Source organism: Leopardus geoffroyi, chromosome B3 (genome assembly GCF_018350155.1).
Source record: "Leopardus geoffroyi isolate Oge1 chromosome B3, O.geoffroyi_Oge1_pat1.0, whole genome shotgun sequence".
NCBI lineage: Eukaryota > Metazoa > Chordata > Mammalia > Carnivora > Felidae > Leopardus > Leopardus geoffroyi.
This window is the reverse complement of record NC_059337.1, coordinates 135,990,395-136,009,420: the sequence shown is the minus strand read 5'-3', so window position 1 is coordinate 136,009,420 and position 19,026 is coordinate 135,990,395. Positions and strand designations below refer to the sequence as shown.

The 19,026-nt window shown below is 42.1% G+C and overlaps 1 protein-coding gene across 1 annotated transcript in view; it reads right to left on the bottom strand.

The window, feature by feature from the left end:
- Window positions 1-6,204: 6,204 nt before the first annotated feature.
- The window catches only part of GOLGA5 (golgin A5), a 34,471-nt gene continuing 21,649 nt past the window's right edge, over window positions 6,205-19,026 (bottom strand). The window contains exons 8-13 of the mRNA XM_045448285.1: window positions 18,186-18,314; window positions 15,602-15,700; window positions 13,452-13,677; window positions 10,056-10,161; window positions 8,604-8,667; window positions 6,205-6,729 (exon numbers count right to left, since the gene is read on the bottom strand). Coding sequence (XP_045304241.1) covers window positions 6,649-6,729; window positions 8,604-8,667; window positions 10,056-10,161; window positions 13,452-13,677; window positions 15,602-15,700; window positions 18,186-18,314 — 705 coding nt within the window. The 3' untranslated portion in view covers window positions 6,205-6,648. The remainder of the gene's footprint in view (window positions 6,730-8,603; window positions 8,668-10,055; window positions 10,162-13,451; window positions 13,678-15,601; window positions 15,701-18,185; window positions 18,315-19,026) is intronic.

Sequence of the window (19,026 nt, the reverse complement as noted above, 5' to 3'; positions counted from 1 at the left end):
CTGCTTGCATTCCTTGGCTCATGGCCCCTTCCCCATCTGCAAAGCCACCAGTTGAACCACTCTGACTCCTGCCCTCACATCTCCTTCCGACTCTTCTGCCTTCTTCCATCTTTTAAGGGCCAACGTAGGATTACTGGGTAATTCAGGATAATCTCCTTGTGTCATGATCCTTAATTTACTGGTGATTTGTAGTGTCCCTTTGGCTATAAAATGTTCACAGGTTCCAGGGATTAGGACACAGACATCTTTGGGGGGCCGTTATCCTGCCCACTATAGATACCCAGCTTAGTATTTCTTTTCTTTTTTGGAGGGAGGGAAGGGAGCTGTTCGCCCTTCATAGAGAAAGTGGCATTTAAGCTGGAGGAGTGTGAGTGGAGGAGATACGTGCCATCCTCAAGCAGGAGGGGACAGGAGGTTAGAAGGGAAGTGACCTAAGCAGAGGGGAGGTCCGGAGGCTGAAAGGAGGCATGGTGCATGGGTGGACACTTAGCTATCGCTGGGTTACGTTGCACTAACAAGCAACCTCCCAAGTCTCAGGGTCCCACAGAAGCAAAGATTTACTATTCATTTAAGCCACATGTCCACCTTGGATACACTCCATGTTTGACTCTGCTCCACGCCTTCACCCCATAGGACCTAGGCTGCAGGAGCAGCCACTGTCTGGAACATGCTGGGCTCATGGCGGAGGAACAAGCAGGGCCCAAACCACAAGATGATACTTAACATTCCTGCTTGGGATGGCACATCCCTCCTCCACTCACATTCCACCAGCCAAAGAAGTCAGTCTGTAAGGCTAAGGCAGACGTCAGCAGGACAGGAAGTAAAATCATCCCACAGGAAGAGGAAGTGAGTCATTGGGGAAGATCGGACTGGAACGGTACAAGAGACCGGAGTGCAGAATATGATGTGCGGAGCGGCTTGAAGCTTGGAGGTGGTGAGGACCAGACCATGCAAGGCTGCGATCTGCATCATTTCCCCTTGTTGGAGTGCAGGCTCCACGGGGGCAGAGCCGGGTCTCTGCTCCATCATCCAGCTCGGTGTTGCCCAGGCTCTTCCATTATCACCACTCCCCTCCATGAAATCTCAATGTCAGATCGCCTGGTGCACATTAGATGCAAACCTGGCTTTACATACGAAAACAGTAAGATATTTCTGCCCTCCTAGGAACCAATTCTTACCCTGTGGGTGGCGACATCGGCCCGTGAGGAAGCATGTTCTAGCTGCAATTACATTTAAGGTTTGAATTAATTCTTGAATTCCATTGATTTACACCGAATATGTGAGTTAAAGCAAACTGCCAGTAGCTGAAAAATTTGCATGCATAAACCTTACTACTTTAGGTAAACTTACCTTAACTAGCACTCCTCGAGAGGAGAGTGGTACAGTGAGCTACAGAGGAAAACATGGTATGAGGAAAGAGCCTGACTATATGTGGGTGTCGCTTGGCAGAACTTCCAGAAATTGAACCTAAGCCTCTTTCTGCTTCCAGAAATCTTCTCCACTATCTTTTGGGAAAATCCATGAAGCACGACTGAACTTCCTCTGATGATTAAAGCTCTTCACTGTGTATGTACACCTCGGGTCAGCAGTGTCCTCGGGTCACCTTTTGTTTCTATATATTATTTATTTATTTTTGTATTAAAACTTTTGAAATGTCTATTTTTGAAAGAGACAGAGTGCGAGGTGGAGAGGGGCAGAGAGGGAGAGGGAGACACAGAATCCGAAGCCGGCTCCAGGCTCCGAGCTATCAGCAGAGTCCATTGCAGGGCTCGAACTCACCCACTATGCGATCATGACCTGAGCCGAAGTCGGACGCTTAACTGACTGAGCCACCCAGGCGCCCCCTGTTTCTGTATTTTATATACTTATAGCCTGTCCCTTTTTGGGAAATCCTGGCGAGTTGCCTTATCGGAGTCCTCACTATTGTCAGTGCACCTGGCCAGCTAGTTTCTCTTCTTTGCTGTGGTTTTAGGAACTAGATGCGTTGCATGAACAGGAGAGATGCTGAGTGAAGGTCTAAGGAGCACTGGAGGGAAGGACCAGAGCTTAGGGCTTTGCCGGATAACAGTGAATGAAGCTCAGCAAACATCAACAGAAGGCCAGTTATGGGCCAGGCATGGGTCTAGGCACCGAGGATACAACAGTGGATAAAAAAAGTACTGTCTCTGCCCTCTGGGGACGACAAACGTCCGAAGACATTTGAGTCTATGAGTCTGACAGCGTGACAGCCCTAACACCAGGCAGTGAGTCATGCTACGCTTGGTTAGTCAAACATGGGATACGTTTGTCTTCAGCTGTACTCTTGGATTTCATTTCAGTTTTGTTTGTTCTTGACTTGAACAAACATGAAGAGTTAACTGTGAATGTGGAGGTTGAACAGTTATGGGGGAAATGAACAAATTCGTCGATCTGGTATTCCTTTTTTTTTTTTTAATGTTTATTCATTCTTGAGAGAGACAGAGCAAGCAGGGAAGGGGCAGAGAGAGGGGAAGGCACAGAATCCGAAGCAGGCTCCAGGCTCTGAGCTGTCAGCACAGAGTCCGATGCGAGGCTCGAACTCACCAACCGGAAGATCCTGACCTGAGCCGAAGCGGGACACTTACCCGACTGAGCCACCCTGGCGCCCCCATCTGGCATTCTTTGTAACTACATAGGAAAATGTACTTCCTGCCTCGGGTTCAGCCTGCCGTCACCTCAACGAAATGAAATCTATACTATTCATCATTTGTATGTAGAGCAATGGTAGTCTGTGGATTTCTAAAATACAGATTTTTGGGGCGCCTGGGTGGCGCAGTCGGTTAAGCGTCCGACTTCAGCCAGGTCACGATCTCGCGGTCCGTGAGTTCGAGCCCCGCGTCGTTCGAGCCCTGCTTCGGGCTCTGGGCTGATGGCTCAGAGCCTGGAGCCTGTTTCCGATTCTGTGTCTCCCTCTTTCTCTGCCCCTCCCCCGTTCATGCTCTGTCGCTCTCTGTCCCAAAAATAAATAAACGTTGAAAAAAAAAATTTTAAATACAGATTTTTAAAGGTTTTCCCTGGTTAAAGACATTGGTGATTCAGGGTCGGAGGCGCTTACTAAGGAGAAACAAAAAGGGATTTCAAATTCCAAGTCCTTCCCTTGGACTACGGGTCCCTGCCACACCGGCCCTGCGGCTCTCCCTTCCCGCATTCTGCTCCAGCCACGCTGGCCTCCAGGGGCTCACCAAGCACACTCCCGGTTCTGGAGGCTTTGGCCTTGCGTAAGGCCCACCCACCCCTGCAGTCGGACCCCCTGCCAGCCAGTGGTCACTTCTGCGGAGGATTCCCCCTGCCCCTCCCACACTTCGTGGGACGTTCACATTGTTCTTCCCAGCATTTAACACCAAGTGTCTCGTGAAGAATGTGTTGACGGCCTGCCTTCCCACTTAAATGTGAGCCCCACCCGGCCACTCCCAGTTCCTAGAAGGGACCAGCATGCCGGGCACTCAAAATGTGAATTACTTTGTAGCCTTATTATAGCTTAAAATACAGCCTTCTGTGAATAAGGCTTCTGCACGTAACACACTTGACCCTCCAATGTTCTGACAAAAGAAAAAAATCTTAACCTATTTTGGGGTGTCTGTGTCTGGAAGCAGGTTACCCATTAGAAGTGTGATGTTCATAGGGCACCCGGGTGACTCAGTCTGTTAAGCATCTTTCAGCTCCGGTCATGATCTTGCAGTTCGTTGAGTTCGAGCCCCACGTCGGGCTCTCTGCTGACAGCTCAGAGCCTGGAGCCTGTTTCGGATTCTGTGTCTCCCTCTCTCTCTCTCTGCCCCTCCCCCGCTCATGCTCTGTCTCCCTCTCTCAAAAATAAATTAAAACATTAAAAAAGAAAATTAAAAAATAAATAAAAACAAGTGTGATGTTCATTTAGTCTGTGTTCTTCTCATTTAGGAGTCAATGTCATTCAGGAGTCAATGGGAATACTAGTCAAACGTGTTCAGGATGATCTCGAAGATGTTTTTCTCAGTAATTTCTTTCTTCTGACCAATCACAGCCCGAAGTGCCTGCCTTAGGCCATCGGTCCCTGACTATGCTCTTCGGCTTTTCCAGTTCTTTCCTTCTACTTCCACCTCCCAAGGTGCCCATGTGGGCCTTTTTCCAACACAGCTGGCCTCTTGCAACAGCTAGCGGGAGCCCAAGGAGACGAATTTGAGTAGTTTGGGTTTTTGCCCCCACAGGGTGAGTTGGATGTAAGCCTTCTTAAACTAAGGCTGGACCGCCCAGCCTGACAGCCTCCCCCCTCCTCCACAGACCAGGCTGTTTAATACGTGTTAACAAAACCCCTGCTTTCCTTCGAAGGTTTTATTCTACAGAATAAACTTCAACAGAAGTGGTAGCTTTTGGTAAGCACAAAGTCTAGAGAAAGAGAAATATTCCTATAATAATAAAACAATCTTATTTTCCAATTGATGGCTGTAAATATAAAGCAATGCAAGCGTTCTGATAATATCTGTATATTTGCATGTATATAATGTATATATAATAATATACCCTATATATGTATTACACACATAATGTCTTTAAATGAATACACTGGATTGAGAAGGAAAAAGATCGACTCTCATGCAATCATTATTTTTTTATTATTTTTTTAATGTTTCTTTATTTTGAGAGAGAGAGACAGAGCGTGAGCAGGGGAGGGGCAGAGAGAGACACACACACAGAATCCGAAGCAGGCTCTAGGCTCTGAGCTGTCAGCACAGAGCCCGATGTGGGGCTTAACCCTATGAACTGCAAGACCATGACATGAGTCAAAGTCAGATGCTTAACTGACTGAGCCATCCAGGTGCCCCTCATGCAATCCTTTTAGTCAAGAAGGTTTCATGCTATCTGAGCATAAATGAAAGGAAACACCGTTTAGAACTCCCCAGTTTGTTGGTGGCTAAGGATGGTGAAACTGAAACTCAAATTAAAAAGTAACCGCAGAAAAACAGTCTTGGAAACACTTTGTCAAACTATTTCCAAAGCCAAGAATGTACAAAGCCTTAAAAAAGATGTCAAGGCATCCCAGCAAAAGCCAGGAAGACACGCAGAGACGGGAAGTCTGGCAATACACGATGATGAAGCATGTGCTGTTTTCCATTTTAAGTATGTAACCTGGTTTTAATCATTTTCCAGAAAAATTTCCAAATTAGAAGAGAGGGAAAACCACCTTTAAAAGATATTAACAAGATTAAACCTTTACTTTATTCTGGTTGAGCTCAGACCTGACCTCACAGCTCATGCTCCGACAAGCTATTACACCCGGGTAAGAGCTATGACATAAAACCTACAGGTTTAATAATGTGTCTCCACCCCAGTATCTCATATCCACCTTTAGATGATGTGCCATTTCGGCCTTTTTCGTTCATGCTAATTTGAGAAAAAGTTCAAACACACATAAGATAACCTTTAAAACTTCATTTTCTGATGAAAAATAAGAAACATATACATCTGTTAGGGTATTAATTTTGAAGAATTTATAGGTCAATTAAAGTCATAGGACAGATGTCATTAAGAATGGAAACTCTGCTCAGGTGTTTGGTTAAGCACCAGCAGACTGCTTCGGAAACATTCCTGATAGAACTGTACCCCTGCCCAAGATCTACATGAATTAATCACATGCGAAGAGAGACCACCAGTAACCAGGGGACAAAATAAGAATTCAGGCATGTGGGGGAAAAGGAGTGCCAAAAGAGACATTATATTGAACTTCAAGCAAAGAAAATGTCTCTTTTCAAAGAATAACTCCATAATGTCTTTGCAGTGGAGTGTTTTAAAAATGCAAAGGTTGAAAAAACAGATTTGATTCCTAAACGCTACACGCAGGGGCCATGGACGTCCTGAGCTGACTGACCCAAGGTCCAGGCTAGAGGAAAGGAAAAGAGGATGGTGAACGAGTGCCCAAGAACCTGAGGGAGCTGGCACACTGGGACAGGAGGGAGTGGGGCATCCCCGGAGAGGGGGCAAAGCACCAAGAATCAGTGACCGGTGACGTCACTGCTCATTTCTGCTTTTCTCACTAAAGCCTGTTCGAAAAGGTCCTATTTAATAGGGGGTGAGAAACTATTATTTTACAAAAGAAAAATGCACAGCAAATTTTATGCATCTATACAAAGCCTCAGACCAATCAGGCCTTTAACATGTAAGAAGCAAATCCATATTTGCAAAACTAAATATATGAAAATACGAAAGCAGACCGAATTATCAAAAAGAAAACGTTTTATTTGTATCAGTAAATACAATTAGTTTCCCTGATTATAACCCATAATGCGTGTCACCTAAAATATAGGCTGGCCTGTACAGGGGTGAACGAGCCCAGCACGTCTGTGTGCGTGTGTGTGTGCGTGCACGCGCGCACACGCACACGCACACACACACACACACACACACACACTGAATCTTGGACTTCAGAGAAAGCAGAGCTGAGCTTGTTATGTTACTGTCAGTTTCAGAAACTCTTACCATTTGAAAGAAATGGGGGGAGGACTTAGGCAGCAGAGCACTTGTATAATAAGTGAACAAGTTCAAAGCTTGTAGTGATGAGATGAACTTGTACCCCGTTCTCCGCAATTTTAGGCCACTGGTCCTTCTGCAGATCCCAAGTCTGAAAACAGATGACCAGTCACCAAAACAACTGGGTTCAGTTCATTTGCCATGTGGCTGGTCATGGTGCATTTCTGGTGTGTACGTCAACAGAACGATCATGACCCAGAGGTGAAGCAAAGCCTAAAGAAAAAGAAAACAGTTTCTAGATTAGCCAAGAGATCAATCTGCACCAAAGGCCTACTGTGTAGTGCACCGAGGGCAGGAAGCATGTCGTATTTGTGTCCGTATGCCTGGGGCTGGCACCGTGTGTGCAACATCACAGGCGCTTGGTACGTGTTTACTGGGTAGATGATGAAGAAACAAACGTGCAAGCAACTAAACTAGCTAAATGTAATGGAGAGTAATAGTTGTGATGCCTGAAGAATTCTCAGTTGAGAGTTATCAATGTCCTTAACACATTCGTAATATGCACAGGTATAAATAACCAGTCGGGTGATTATAACGCAGAGAAGATGGCATAATGAAAATTGCAAGATATATATGAAGTTGGTTGGAAAGGCTTTATTTTTTTAAAGTAGGCTTTAGGCCCAATGCGGGGCTTGAATTCACATCCCTGAGATCAAAAGTCTCACACTCTACCAACTGAGCCACCCAAGTGCTCCCGGTTGGAAAGCATTTCTGGAACAGAGTTACGGTTGGTGTTTTCAAAAGGGTGTAGCCATCATCTGGTGAAGGGGAGATGGGAAGACATTCCTGCAGGAATAACGCGTTGAGCTTCAGGAACCGATTTAGAGTCTAGCACGGGACGTACAGTGATGAATTCCCACTGGTTCCCTCGTGGCAGCACTAAGGTTACATGAGGCTTCCTTGCTCCGTGCCTTGCCATTCTGTCGTGTGCCATCACACCTCGTGCTGACGGGGGTGCCAGCGCTCTTCAGTCTCTGACACCAGGAATCGACTCAGTGTAGGCCTGTTCTAAGCCTCTGTGATGCCATCGATTTTTTTCTCTTGTTCGCTCCCTCACTTAAAAACTTTTTTAGTTAGTTAGAGACAGAGAGAGAGAGAGAACCAGCGGAGGAGGGGCCGAGGGACACAGAGAGAATCTCAAGCGGTTTCCACCACCAGCACAGAGCCTGACCCTGAGCCTCAAGACCCTGAGATCATGAGCTGAGCTGAAATCGAGTCACACACTTAACTGACTGAGCCACCCAGGTTCCGCTCCTTAAAAACTTTTTATTTAAAGGAATAACTCTTCCCTCTAGTGGATCACAGAGAAATTTCTTTACTAAGTAAGCTTTTTTTCTTTTTCAGGAAAACTGCTTGTCTTAATTACTCTTAGCCGCCCTCACTCAGAACAGTTAGAGGGCTTTTTAGGGTCACAAGACACATGAAACAGTATCCCAAACTATGGTGACCATTTTATTAGAGCTAAGAAATCTGAAAGAAATCAACCTTACGAGCCTTTCAGAAAATAAAGCAAAACACATGAAAACAATCAAAGAAACTTTACATAAAATGAAATCGATTGTTTTGCATTGCATTTTTATCATCACAGGGGCTTAGAAATGGAGGTAACTATAAGGGGCGCCTGGGTGGCTCAGTCGGTTGAACGTCTGACTTCTGCTCAGGTCATGATCTCGCGGTTCTTGAGTTCAAGCCTGGCGTTGGGTTCTGTACTGACAGAGTGGAGCCTGGAGCCTGCTTCATATTCCATGTCCCCCTCTCTCTCTGCCCCACCCCTGCTTGTGCTCTGTCTCTCTGTCTTTCAAAAATGAATAAACATAAAAAAAAATTTTTTTTTTAAAGAAATTGAGGTAACTATCAAACTTCACTACAGTTAATTTTATTGTAGGAAAAGCCTTTGAGCAATTTGTATTTTAGATGTAATGAACTGTAAGTATACTTGCATACCTGAAGAAAAAAATCTTAATTTCCAAAAATGAGTTCTATTCTCTTTCAAAATTGATTGCTAGACTTTTGGTCAAAATGATCAGCAGCTGGAAAAAACTCACTAAAAATCAAGTGCAGCATTATTTTTTCAAATGTTTACTTACCATATATATAATTACAAAAACTCGTGCTATGGGGTATCTTCGGAGAAAAATTCCCAGGCGGATGCTGTGCAAATGGAGGATGGGGACGAGAGGAGAGAGTTAACACTCAAAGCACATCTTCCTGTGGTAACAGCTAATGAGGCTTTTTAGGATTCCTCTCATTTAAACTATTTATATGGCCACCATAACAGAAAAACCATTTTATAGTAGATTGTTAACTGATTACTTGGAATAACCATAGAAACATCATAGTAAACAAATATTTGCTTTATTGATTGTGGCTTGACTGTTAAATATATAGCACAATAATTTCCCTTAAATCTCCAGCTACAACTACAGGAGGCAAGTTGGTCCCTCTCTAAATAATTTTTCTTTCAGAGACCAGAGAAGTTACAAAAGATAAGCCAAGTGTCAACACGTGAATAGGGAAAGAGTCTGGTTGGTTAATACCTGCAAAGAGCTAATCTGGAAGCTTCTGCACAGACGCATGCGTCTAAAAGGCAAAGAACTACAGAAACTCAAGCAAACACTTAACCACAGTAAACACGGGAGCAGCGTGACGTTAGACCTTGTTAGGCCTCTTTGAAACACTTTTTCCCCATCAAGATGGATACATATACAAGCCCATACACCCTTCTTCTAGGCCTTTCTGTGTCTTTCACCGCCATCAGCATAACGCCTCGCATATAGTTTCTCTAAAAATTATTATGTACATTGAATAAATGAGTAGCTGAAATAAATGTGCTTAACAGCCTCGAGATAACAACTATGGCATCTTTGGCCCGTGGCCTCAGCAACCTTAGCAAATCATCCTCCTGATTTTAACACCATAGCTCTGACACAAAAAGGTAAGAAAAGATCGCTCTATTTTGTAACAACTCATTATAATTGTGTTTAATTATAAACACTAAGAGGCAAAGACTTTAGGGGGTTATTGAAACATGAACTTTAACAAGGCATACATAAACTGTTAAAACATTTTCTTTGTAGGGTGGATGTATGCTAGTATAAAGAAGTTATTAATATGTAATAACATGCATATAAATGATATATTACTTATGCAGTATATATAAATATACGTTAAAATGCGTACTGTTCATTCATATATAGTAGCATCTTTTATTCTCATCACATGATAAAATGAAATAAAGCATTCCAGTGGATGCATTTACATGAGACAGAAGTTTTCTCAGTGGAATTTAATAAGAGTTTTTAATAGGGTTTATTATAAGAAGAGAGATGATCAGGGTTAATAATCTTCAATAAAATACAGGCACTGGCAGAGCACATAAAGCAATTTCATGAGACTGAATGAACTATCATGAGAGGAAGTAGGGAAATGTCACTTTAAATATCAGCTCTGCCTGATGGGACTTACTGTGACTGAAACCACCAGAAAATGGTACAAAAATAGCTGAAGATCCATCATTCGTCATTACTGTCCTTGCTTACCTAAACTGGTCAATTGAACTAGCAGCTTTTCGGACTTTTCCATACATTCCTGCCAGATTAGTTTCTGTATCATTAAAAAGAACAGGAACGTTTCGCAGCCGTGTGCCTGTTTCAACAAGAAAAGAATGAATTAAGGTACAAACGCCAAAATCAATGTCCTAACATTTACAGTTGAATATATATTGTATTAAAAACAGATCTCAAGGCTAACTTTCAAATAAGCATTACATCCAAAGAAGGCGAGTCCATAAAGAAAGGACATAAATTTGATTATATAAAATGGTTAAACTTCTATATCCACAAAAATAAAAATTAAAACCTAAAACAATTACTTCCCTACAAAATTAGCAAAAAAATTGAAGTTTACAAATACCATGTTGCTGAGAATCAGCATTAATGAGTAGGTTCTTCCTATGCGGGCAAGAGAGAGGCCAGACACACCCTTTCTACAAAGCTGATGACTCCCAGCTCTGTATCTCCAGCCCAGACCACCAACTCCAGACCCATCCAATCGTCTTGTTTTGTTTCCATCTGGATATCTAACAGTCATGTCAGGCTTAGCATGCCCAAAACCATGATTCTGACGTCCTGCCCTCCCTGCCAACCTACTCACCCTGCTGTTTTCCCCATTTCAGTACACGATAGCATCGTTCCATCAGCTCAGGCCAAAACTCCTTTCTTTCTCTCAAACTCCACAGCCGATCTGCCCACTCACCTTTAAAATAACCCTCCGAACCCCATTCAGGTCCTCACCACCACCATCTCTCACACACGTTAATACGATGGTTCCTCCCTGGTCCCCCACCTCCACTCTCAGCTCTCTACAGTCTATTCTGGATACAGCAGCCAGAGGCATCTCACTAAAACACAGTCAGAGGACTTATCCCCTCAGGGCCCTTCAATGGCTTCTGACTTCATTCAGGCCAAAATAGTCTCCTCCAAGTTATCTGAATTCCCCTTAGACTACTCTCCCCCCCACTCAGTCTTCTCCAGCTGTACTGGCCTCCTTGCTGTTCCTGTGATATGCCAGCACCACTCCTGCCTCAGGGCCTTTGCACCTGCTCTTCTCTGCCTGGAAACTCTTCCTGTAGAGCTCCTTCTAGTCTGTCTTACCTCCTTTGGGACTTTTAATAAAGTGCCACCTTTCCAATGAGGTCTATTTAAATTACAATCCCATCTCCACACTTGGCACTTTGTCTGTCCCTTCTCTGCTTGAGTTTCTTCTGTAGCACCTATCACCATCTCACATAATTTACTGTCTAGCTCCCCCACAGCACCAGAATGTAAGATCCACAGGGCAGAGATTTGACCTCTTTTGTCAAACACTGTATCTCCAATGCCGAGAACAGTAGCTGGTACTGAGTAGGTGCTTAATAATTACTTGATTTTGGCAACAAAAATCAAAAGCCTTTAAATGTGTATACTTAGGACTCAGCAAACTCCATTTCTAATAGCTTATGTTAAGAAAAATAAAAGATATTTACAGAGAATAGTTTCCTCAGAACTGCTTATATTAGTGACAAAATTGGCAACCTAAATCTCCAACCATGAGGAATTTATTAAACAAATTATGCTATTTCCACAATGGATGTATATAAAGCAATAGACATAAACTACTGTAAGAAAATACATAATAAAAACTGATTTATATGAAAAAGTTAATAACCAATAAAACAGATACTACAAACATATATAGGAAAAAAGTCTGAAAGGAGATACTCCAAAATGTTATCTGAGAGTAAGATTACTGGGTGATTTAATTTCCTTTTTTTTGATATTTTTAACAGTAACCATGCTATTAAAAAACATACACACACACACACACACACACACGTATATATACATACAACAATGTGTTATTTTTTAAAAACTTAAAAAAACTTTTAATAAAACCAAAGAACTGTGAGGTTTGCTGAATGACTACTTTGTAGACTTTATGAAGCTCTGAGATTAAAAACCTGATTTGCTGAAGTTATACTAAAGTCTTTAACATTCTTCTTAGTTATGTATTTTGGGAATCTACAAATTTCTTCATTAAAATTATAGAGCATGGATATACTTACATGACTAAGTATTAGCTTTAATATTCATAATTACAGATAAGATTAAATTTTTTTTTTTCAACATTTATTTTTTTTGGGACAGAGAGAGACAGAGCATGAACGGGGGAGGGGCAGAGAGAGAGAGGGAGACACAGAATCGGAAACAGGCTCCAGGCTCTGAGCCATCAGCCCAGAGCCTGACGCGGGGCTTGAACTCACGGACCGCGAGATCATGACCTGGCTGAAGTCGGACGCTTAACCGACTGCGCCACCCAGGCGCCCCAAGATTAGATTTTTTTTAATGTTTATTCATTTTTGAGAAAGAGACAGAGCGCGAGTGGTTAAGGGGCAGAATTTAGAGAGACACAGAAACCGAAGCAGGCTCCAGTCTCTGAGCTGTCGGCACAGAGCCTGACGCGGGGCTAGAACTCATGAACCACAAGATTGTGACCTAAGCCGAAGTCAGATGCTTAACTGACTGAGCCACCCAGGCACCCCCAGATTAGATTATTAAACTAAATCCTTCTTTAAGTCTTCATGAAAGCCCCTCTCTGCCAAATTATCTGCCTTGTCATCAACATCTTGATGAATGTCCTACATATTTCAATATGATCATTGGTCTTTAGGCCTCCCTTCTCTAAGACCCAGACTAGCGAGGGATATATATAACCAGTCCATTGTCCTGTTTGCTAAGATCATGTCAAACAGATGGCTCAGGCCTCACATCAGAAGAAAAGTGGGTGCTTTGCTGGATCAAGGTTCTTTTCTTTCTTTTTTCAAAGTTTATTTATTTAAAAAATGTTTTTAATGTTTATTTTTGAGAGAGAGAGAGAGAGAGAGAGACAGAGCATAAGCGGGGGAGGGGCAGAGAGAGAGGGAGACACAGAATCTGAAGCAGGCACCAGGCTCCAGGCTCTGAGCTGTCAGCACAGAGCCTGATGTGGGGCTCGAACTCACGAACCACGAAATCATGACCTGCGCTGAAGTTGGATGCTCAACCGACTGAGCCAGCCAGGTGCCCCTCAAAGTTTATTTATTTTTGAGAGAGAGAATGTGCACATGCGTGAGTGTGTGTGCACACACAAGCAGGGAAGGGATACAGAGAAAAGAAGAGAGAGAATCCCAAGCAGGTTCTGTCAGCACAGAGTCCGATGCGGGGCTCGATCCCATGAAATGTTGAGATCATGACCTGAGCTGAAACCAAGAATGAGACACTTAACTGAGACACCCACGTGCTCCGAAGCTTCTTTACAAATAAAAATGGTCTTTCTGTAACTTTTCAAAGTCATGTCTGAATTAGCAAGGTTGGAATTAAGGCAATGAAAAGCTCTTTCGAAATTCCTGTTTTTGTTACCTTCGCCATTGTCAACTCCAGACATATTAATGGAAGACCCGTTATTGCTACTTCCGCTGGCAGAGTTCACCTGCTGCTCAAGGCGCTCCAGCTGAAAGACCAGAGAGTTCTTCTCTGTGCTGAGACTCTCCAGCATGGTCTGCTTCTGGATGAGAGTCTCTGTTAGCTGATGGAGCCGGTTTTCTAACTCGGACTGACTGCTGTTGCTCAAAGTTTTATTAGTAAGCTGAAAGGCAAAGTGTTCACAAATTACATAAAACTAAAGTTATACAAATAGAATCCACATTCCCACAGGTAAAGTGTGGCATTAATCAACATCTCAAACCTCTGTGATCCTACTTTCACTGCTACAGAAGAGATTTTCAAACTGTATTAACGGGCCACAAAATCAACTTGGTGGGTCATAATCCACATTTTATGGGACAGAGTATACAGCACATAGTATGTGAGAGGACTGTTTTGTGAAACTTCTGTTTCAGTTTTGTACTACTAAGTACATGTGAACACTGGGAAACGTGTTCTTTGCTTCTTGCTGTGGCCTCGTGGTCAGAAATATTCGAAAGCACTGATCCACGACCCATGACAGTTTGAACTTCTCCACCTGGATTCAAAACCCCCCATAACTCAGCAGTTGTGGTACAGCGCAAAGACCACAGCCTGAGGTTTTCACCTCTGCTCTGCAATCCCGTGGCCAGTCCGACTTCGGGCGACTCACTACACTGCTCTGTAGGCGGTAGGTAGGGGTACGATCGCTGATCACTGTTCTGATGGTGTAGTCACAGGTATATCCCACTGAGGTTTTCGTTTGCATTCCCTTGATGACTGATGGTTTTGAGCACCAACTTATGTGCTTATGTGGCCGCTCATTTATGGGTGGTTGTTTTGGGGCAAGATATTAAGATGCTGATTTCTTTTTAAAGTGTATATTGATTGACTTTCTTTTATGAGACAAAGGTTTTCCTCTGCTCCACTTAGATGAAAAATCTTTAAGAGATGTCCTCCTACAGTTAATTTTTAATTAAAATAGCCCAATTATCTTAGGCTTAGTAGGCACTCAATAAACATTTAATAAATATAGGAATCTCTATCTAAGGATTAAATCATTTGGTGGTTTATGCTCCTCTCTTTTCTTTGACTTTCTGCTAGCAAAGTCACGTTACCATTTAGGCACTTCACAAAGGCAGGTGAGGGAAGAATAGAACACTGAAATCAGTTAGCTGTTTCCAACTTTTTTTTTTAATTTTTAAAAATTATTTTCATGTTTATTTATTTTGAGAGAGAGAGAAAGCAAAGCAGGGGAGGGGCAGAAAGAGGGGGAGACACAGAATCTGAAGCAGGGTCTGCACTGTCAGCGTGGAGCCTGATGCAGGCTTGATCTCACGAACCTTGAGTTCATGACCTGAGCTGAAATCGAGTCAGATGCTTAACTGACTGAGCCATCCAGGCGCTCCTATTTTCAACTCATAAAAATTAAAATATTCTAAAATATCTTAAGTTACAGACTACTATGAAGTCTGAGAACTTAAAAACCAAAATTATTTGACTTTTTATGTTCAAACTAAGTCATTAACCAGCTAAATCTTTATATAAATTATTTAAATGTTCAATGGGTTCATTGCTTATTAAGTCAATAAATATAAGGGAGAAAAGGATAATGTAGTTACAGGATAAGTGAATGCATGATTCTGTCACAGTTAATGATAAATATGGGTAAATCTGGGTGGTGGGCACATGTTATTTCCCATGTTTTACATTTTCAGGGTTGAACGTAAGTCTTGGTGGCTTTATGAAAAACATATCAATTGTTAATAAGAAGATTTATCATTGGATTTTTCTCAGGAAAGAAACCGTAATTATGAAACTGGCAACTGGCACAACCATCACTGAAGCTAGAAGACATGAAATTTGAGGTAAATCACGTGTCCTCGGATGGCTTTGGCTACAAGACACTTGTAGGAGAAGCCACAGAACACAGCAAATGCAGCCTCAAATGGCATTAGAGGAATTTCTGTATCAGACCGAAAGTAACACCTCACTACTGCAACAGCAGAATTCAGGTGAAAATATGGGAAAAGGTCATTCTGTAGCCTCTACAAAAAAGTTAGCTTTGCAATGGTATCTCTTCCCAAGTTGTGAGCACTCATTCATACCTGATTCCTAAGTTTTTGAATTTCTTCTTCCCGATCCTTAATCCTGCTTTGCAATGTGTTCTTTGTTCGATACAGATCTTCTTCTATGTAGTGGAATTCCTACAAAGTGAAACATGAATAAACAGAAGCTCTATCAGTGTCCCCCATTTCATCCCCAGTACCTAAAACAGTGCCTGACACACAGGAGGCCCTCAGCCAACATGCGCTGTGTCTATCCTGAATGAACAAATGAACAGACTTGGACGGGTCTGATGAACGGTACTCCACCGTGCTGTATCAATTCGTACACGATGAATAACCAAGCACAATTCTGTAAGTGATCGTGTGTCTTCATTCTTCTTGGGTAGATGTATAGGAAGAGATCTACTTGATCACGTAAGTGTTGTCTAACTTAGAGGAACAAAACCTGCCAAATTATCTTGTGAATTGTTTTCAAAACACCTGCACCGGTCTGGATTCCCACGCAATACGACAGAGTTCTAGTTCTTCCACATCCTTCCCAACATTTGGTACCGTTAGTTTTGGTAAGTGTAGCTATTCTATGGGTACGTACTGGTATCTCAGTGTGGTTTCTATTTGCATTTCTCTACTGATTAATGATGCTGAGCAGCTCTTCGTGGACTTATTTGGACCAGGCAATATCGTGCACCTGTTTTGCTCTATCATCGCTAAAAGGGAAAAAAAGAAATACCTCCAGGGGCACCTGGATGGCTCGGCCGGCTAAGCATCCAACTTGGGCCCAGGTCATGATCTCACAGCTTGTGGGTTCGAGCCTCACGTCGGGCTCTGTGCTGACAGCTCACAGCCTAGAGCCTGCTTCCGATTCTGTGTTTCCCCCTCTCTCTGCCCCTCCCCTGCTCACACTCTGTCTCTCTCAAAAATAAATACATTTAAGAAAAAAAATTAAAAGAAAGAAATACCTCCAGATTCATTAACAACTGCACGAATGTGCTGCTGGTTTGTATAATGCATATGATGAGTTGGTGTCAGTTGCAATTTAAGACAAAGCACATGCCAGGGAAGACAGAGTAATGAACTAAAAACCTTCAAAAGCATTATGCTTAACCGTGCAGACGAAATGCACGAAATAAAGGGAGCTGTATGAAGAAGTAAACGTGAGACAGGATCAAGCTGCTAGACTATGTTAAAACATTTAGTTCAGCCTGCTCATTTTACTGAGAAAAAACTGAGATAAGTGAGAATAAAGAAAATGAGGCAGTAATTAGGGTAGGAGAATCTCAATTTACAAGAAGGTCTGATTTCTTTTAAACTCTTAGGCTAGCAAAAATTTAAGGCTGAAATTACTTAAATTAATAAGGAGCACCATAGGACTATTTAATCCCAAGATTAAGCACTTACACCCAGAACATCTCATGACTAAATAAACAGCCTAGCGCTACATTCAGCTGCACTTGCCTCTACTTAATTATATCATTTTAAAGACAGGCACTGGCAGTGGATGCGGTAAAACCATCTGCCATAATAAAATGAAAATTATCTAACCATCAAGGCCATCAAATTTTTGCCTTTCACTATATAATAATAGCCCCTTGAATAAATTAAAATGCAATTTCTGAAAGGGTGGCCAATTTGATAACTAAATTATCTAAGACGGACTATGATGTATCTGCAGGCTGCTACTTGGTGAATTTTTTTCCTTCCTTACTACTCAGGAAACAGCTCTGAGTGGTACGTTCATAATAAAAACAAATATTTCTCTGAGAATAGAACAAGTTTCAGAGATGATAAATCCTAATAAAAAAGATCTAAGAATATAAATGCACAAGGCTGGAAATGTTATAAGTGATGCACTGATAATTCTAAGAATAGTTTTCTGTAAAGTAAATACAGATTTTATTGTAAGGATAAAATAAGATAATGTGTACTATGTGCTTACAACAATGTCATTATTCGGTAAATTACAGATGTTATTAACATTAGATACAGCATCTTGTTCTGAAAATGTGGCTGTAAGCATGTTTAACTGTTTTAATAATGAAACTATTACATAAGTCTATTAAAGTAAAATAATTTGGCTTGGGGAGCAAACAACTGCCGAGTAAACAAAGAAATACAATTATAAACATGACTTCTAAGAACACTGTATAAATATTTCTTCTCAAACAGAAAGAACAGCTTAATATGGCAATAATGTATTTTGTATTTCTAGTAAATAACATTACTGTTGTTCCTAGAAAGTACAAATGTAATAGAACGTGAGAATCAACTGATGTTTTTTAAGCTTTCTGTACATACACACTGTGACGAGGAGATATACCGAAATACAGATGAGGTAGTAGAAAGAACTCTGGGATGGGAATTCTGGGTTCTATTCTATTCTCTAGTTAGCTGTGTGCTAAGAGGCAAGTCCCATAACCGTTTTGTGGTTCTATTTTTCATCTGTCAAATAAACAGTGAAGGGGTGGGTAGTGACAAGGCAGGAGGGACCCAGAAGGTCGCATTTACCATCACTACTCCAAACCCATCCTACGAGAGTGTCAGTGAGGTCCTTTACTAGAAGAGTAGCCTCACGGGACCGCCAGCAAAGCGCCTTCCTTGGTAATCGCCCATCTAAAATCTTTACCTGCTTCTGTCGCTCCAATTCTGCCTCCAGTTCTTGTTTAGATGCTTTTTGTCCAGCTATTTGGTCCTGCAGATCTTGTAACTGTTCTCTTGCTGATTCTGCTTCACTAACCTGCTGAGCCTCCATATCCTAAAACGATGAGCCTTATATGTGAAAGCAATAATTAACCGTTCATTTCAACATTTATTGAGTTATCACTGTGCACCATGCCCTGGGCTCAGCGGGCACTAGAGGGATACAGATGAGAGGACACGGTCTCAGCCCAAAAGGAGTAGATAAACGGACGCTTCACTGTATAATATGGCAAATGGTGAGAGACACGAAGAGGTTACCATAGCTGCCGCAGCACATGAACCATGTGATTTAATGAGCATGCGTAAACAGTGGCTCCCTGGGAGACTTATAGCTCTAATCAAAAGCTAACAATTTCAAAAGGAACAGAAACATAACATCAAAAAGGACTTTGCTGCACTGGTCCCGTGGGAATGCAGGTTATAGTTAGTTTTTGCATGTGTGCTAAGTACTCAACAGAAACTAAGAAATAACTGTTCTCTCTTACCCTCAGGTTAGTCTATTATTTCATTTTTTTTAGCTTTATTACCATTATGTTTTTATATCTTTCTATATTTCTCACTCCTTCACTTAGCATCATTATTCTCACTTCTTCAAACTCAAAAACCACCTTCTAGATTTCCTATCAAATCTGCTAGTGGCAAAGAAGAGAACTCTAGGTTTCTCTATTTCCCCTGTATGGGTTAAGCATGCGTCCATTCATACAGGCCCATAAGAGATGAAAATCAGCATCTCAATCTGCTTTTGATCTTTTGGTACACTCTGTCTT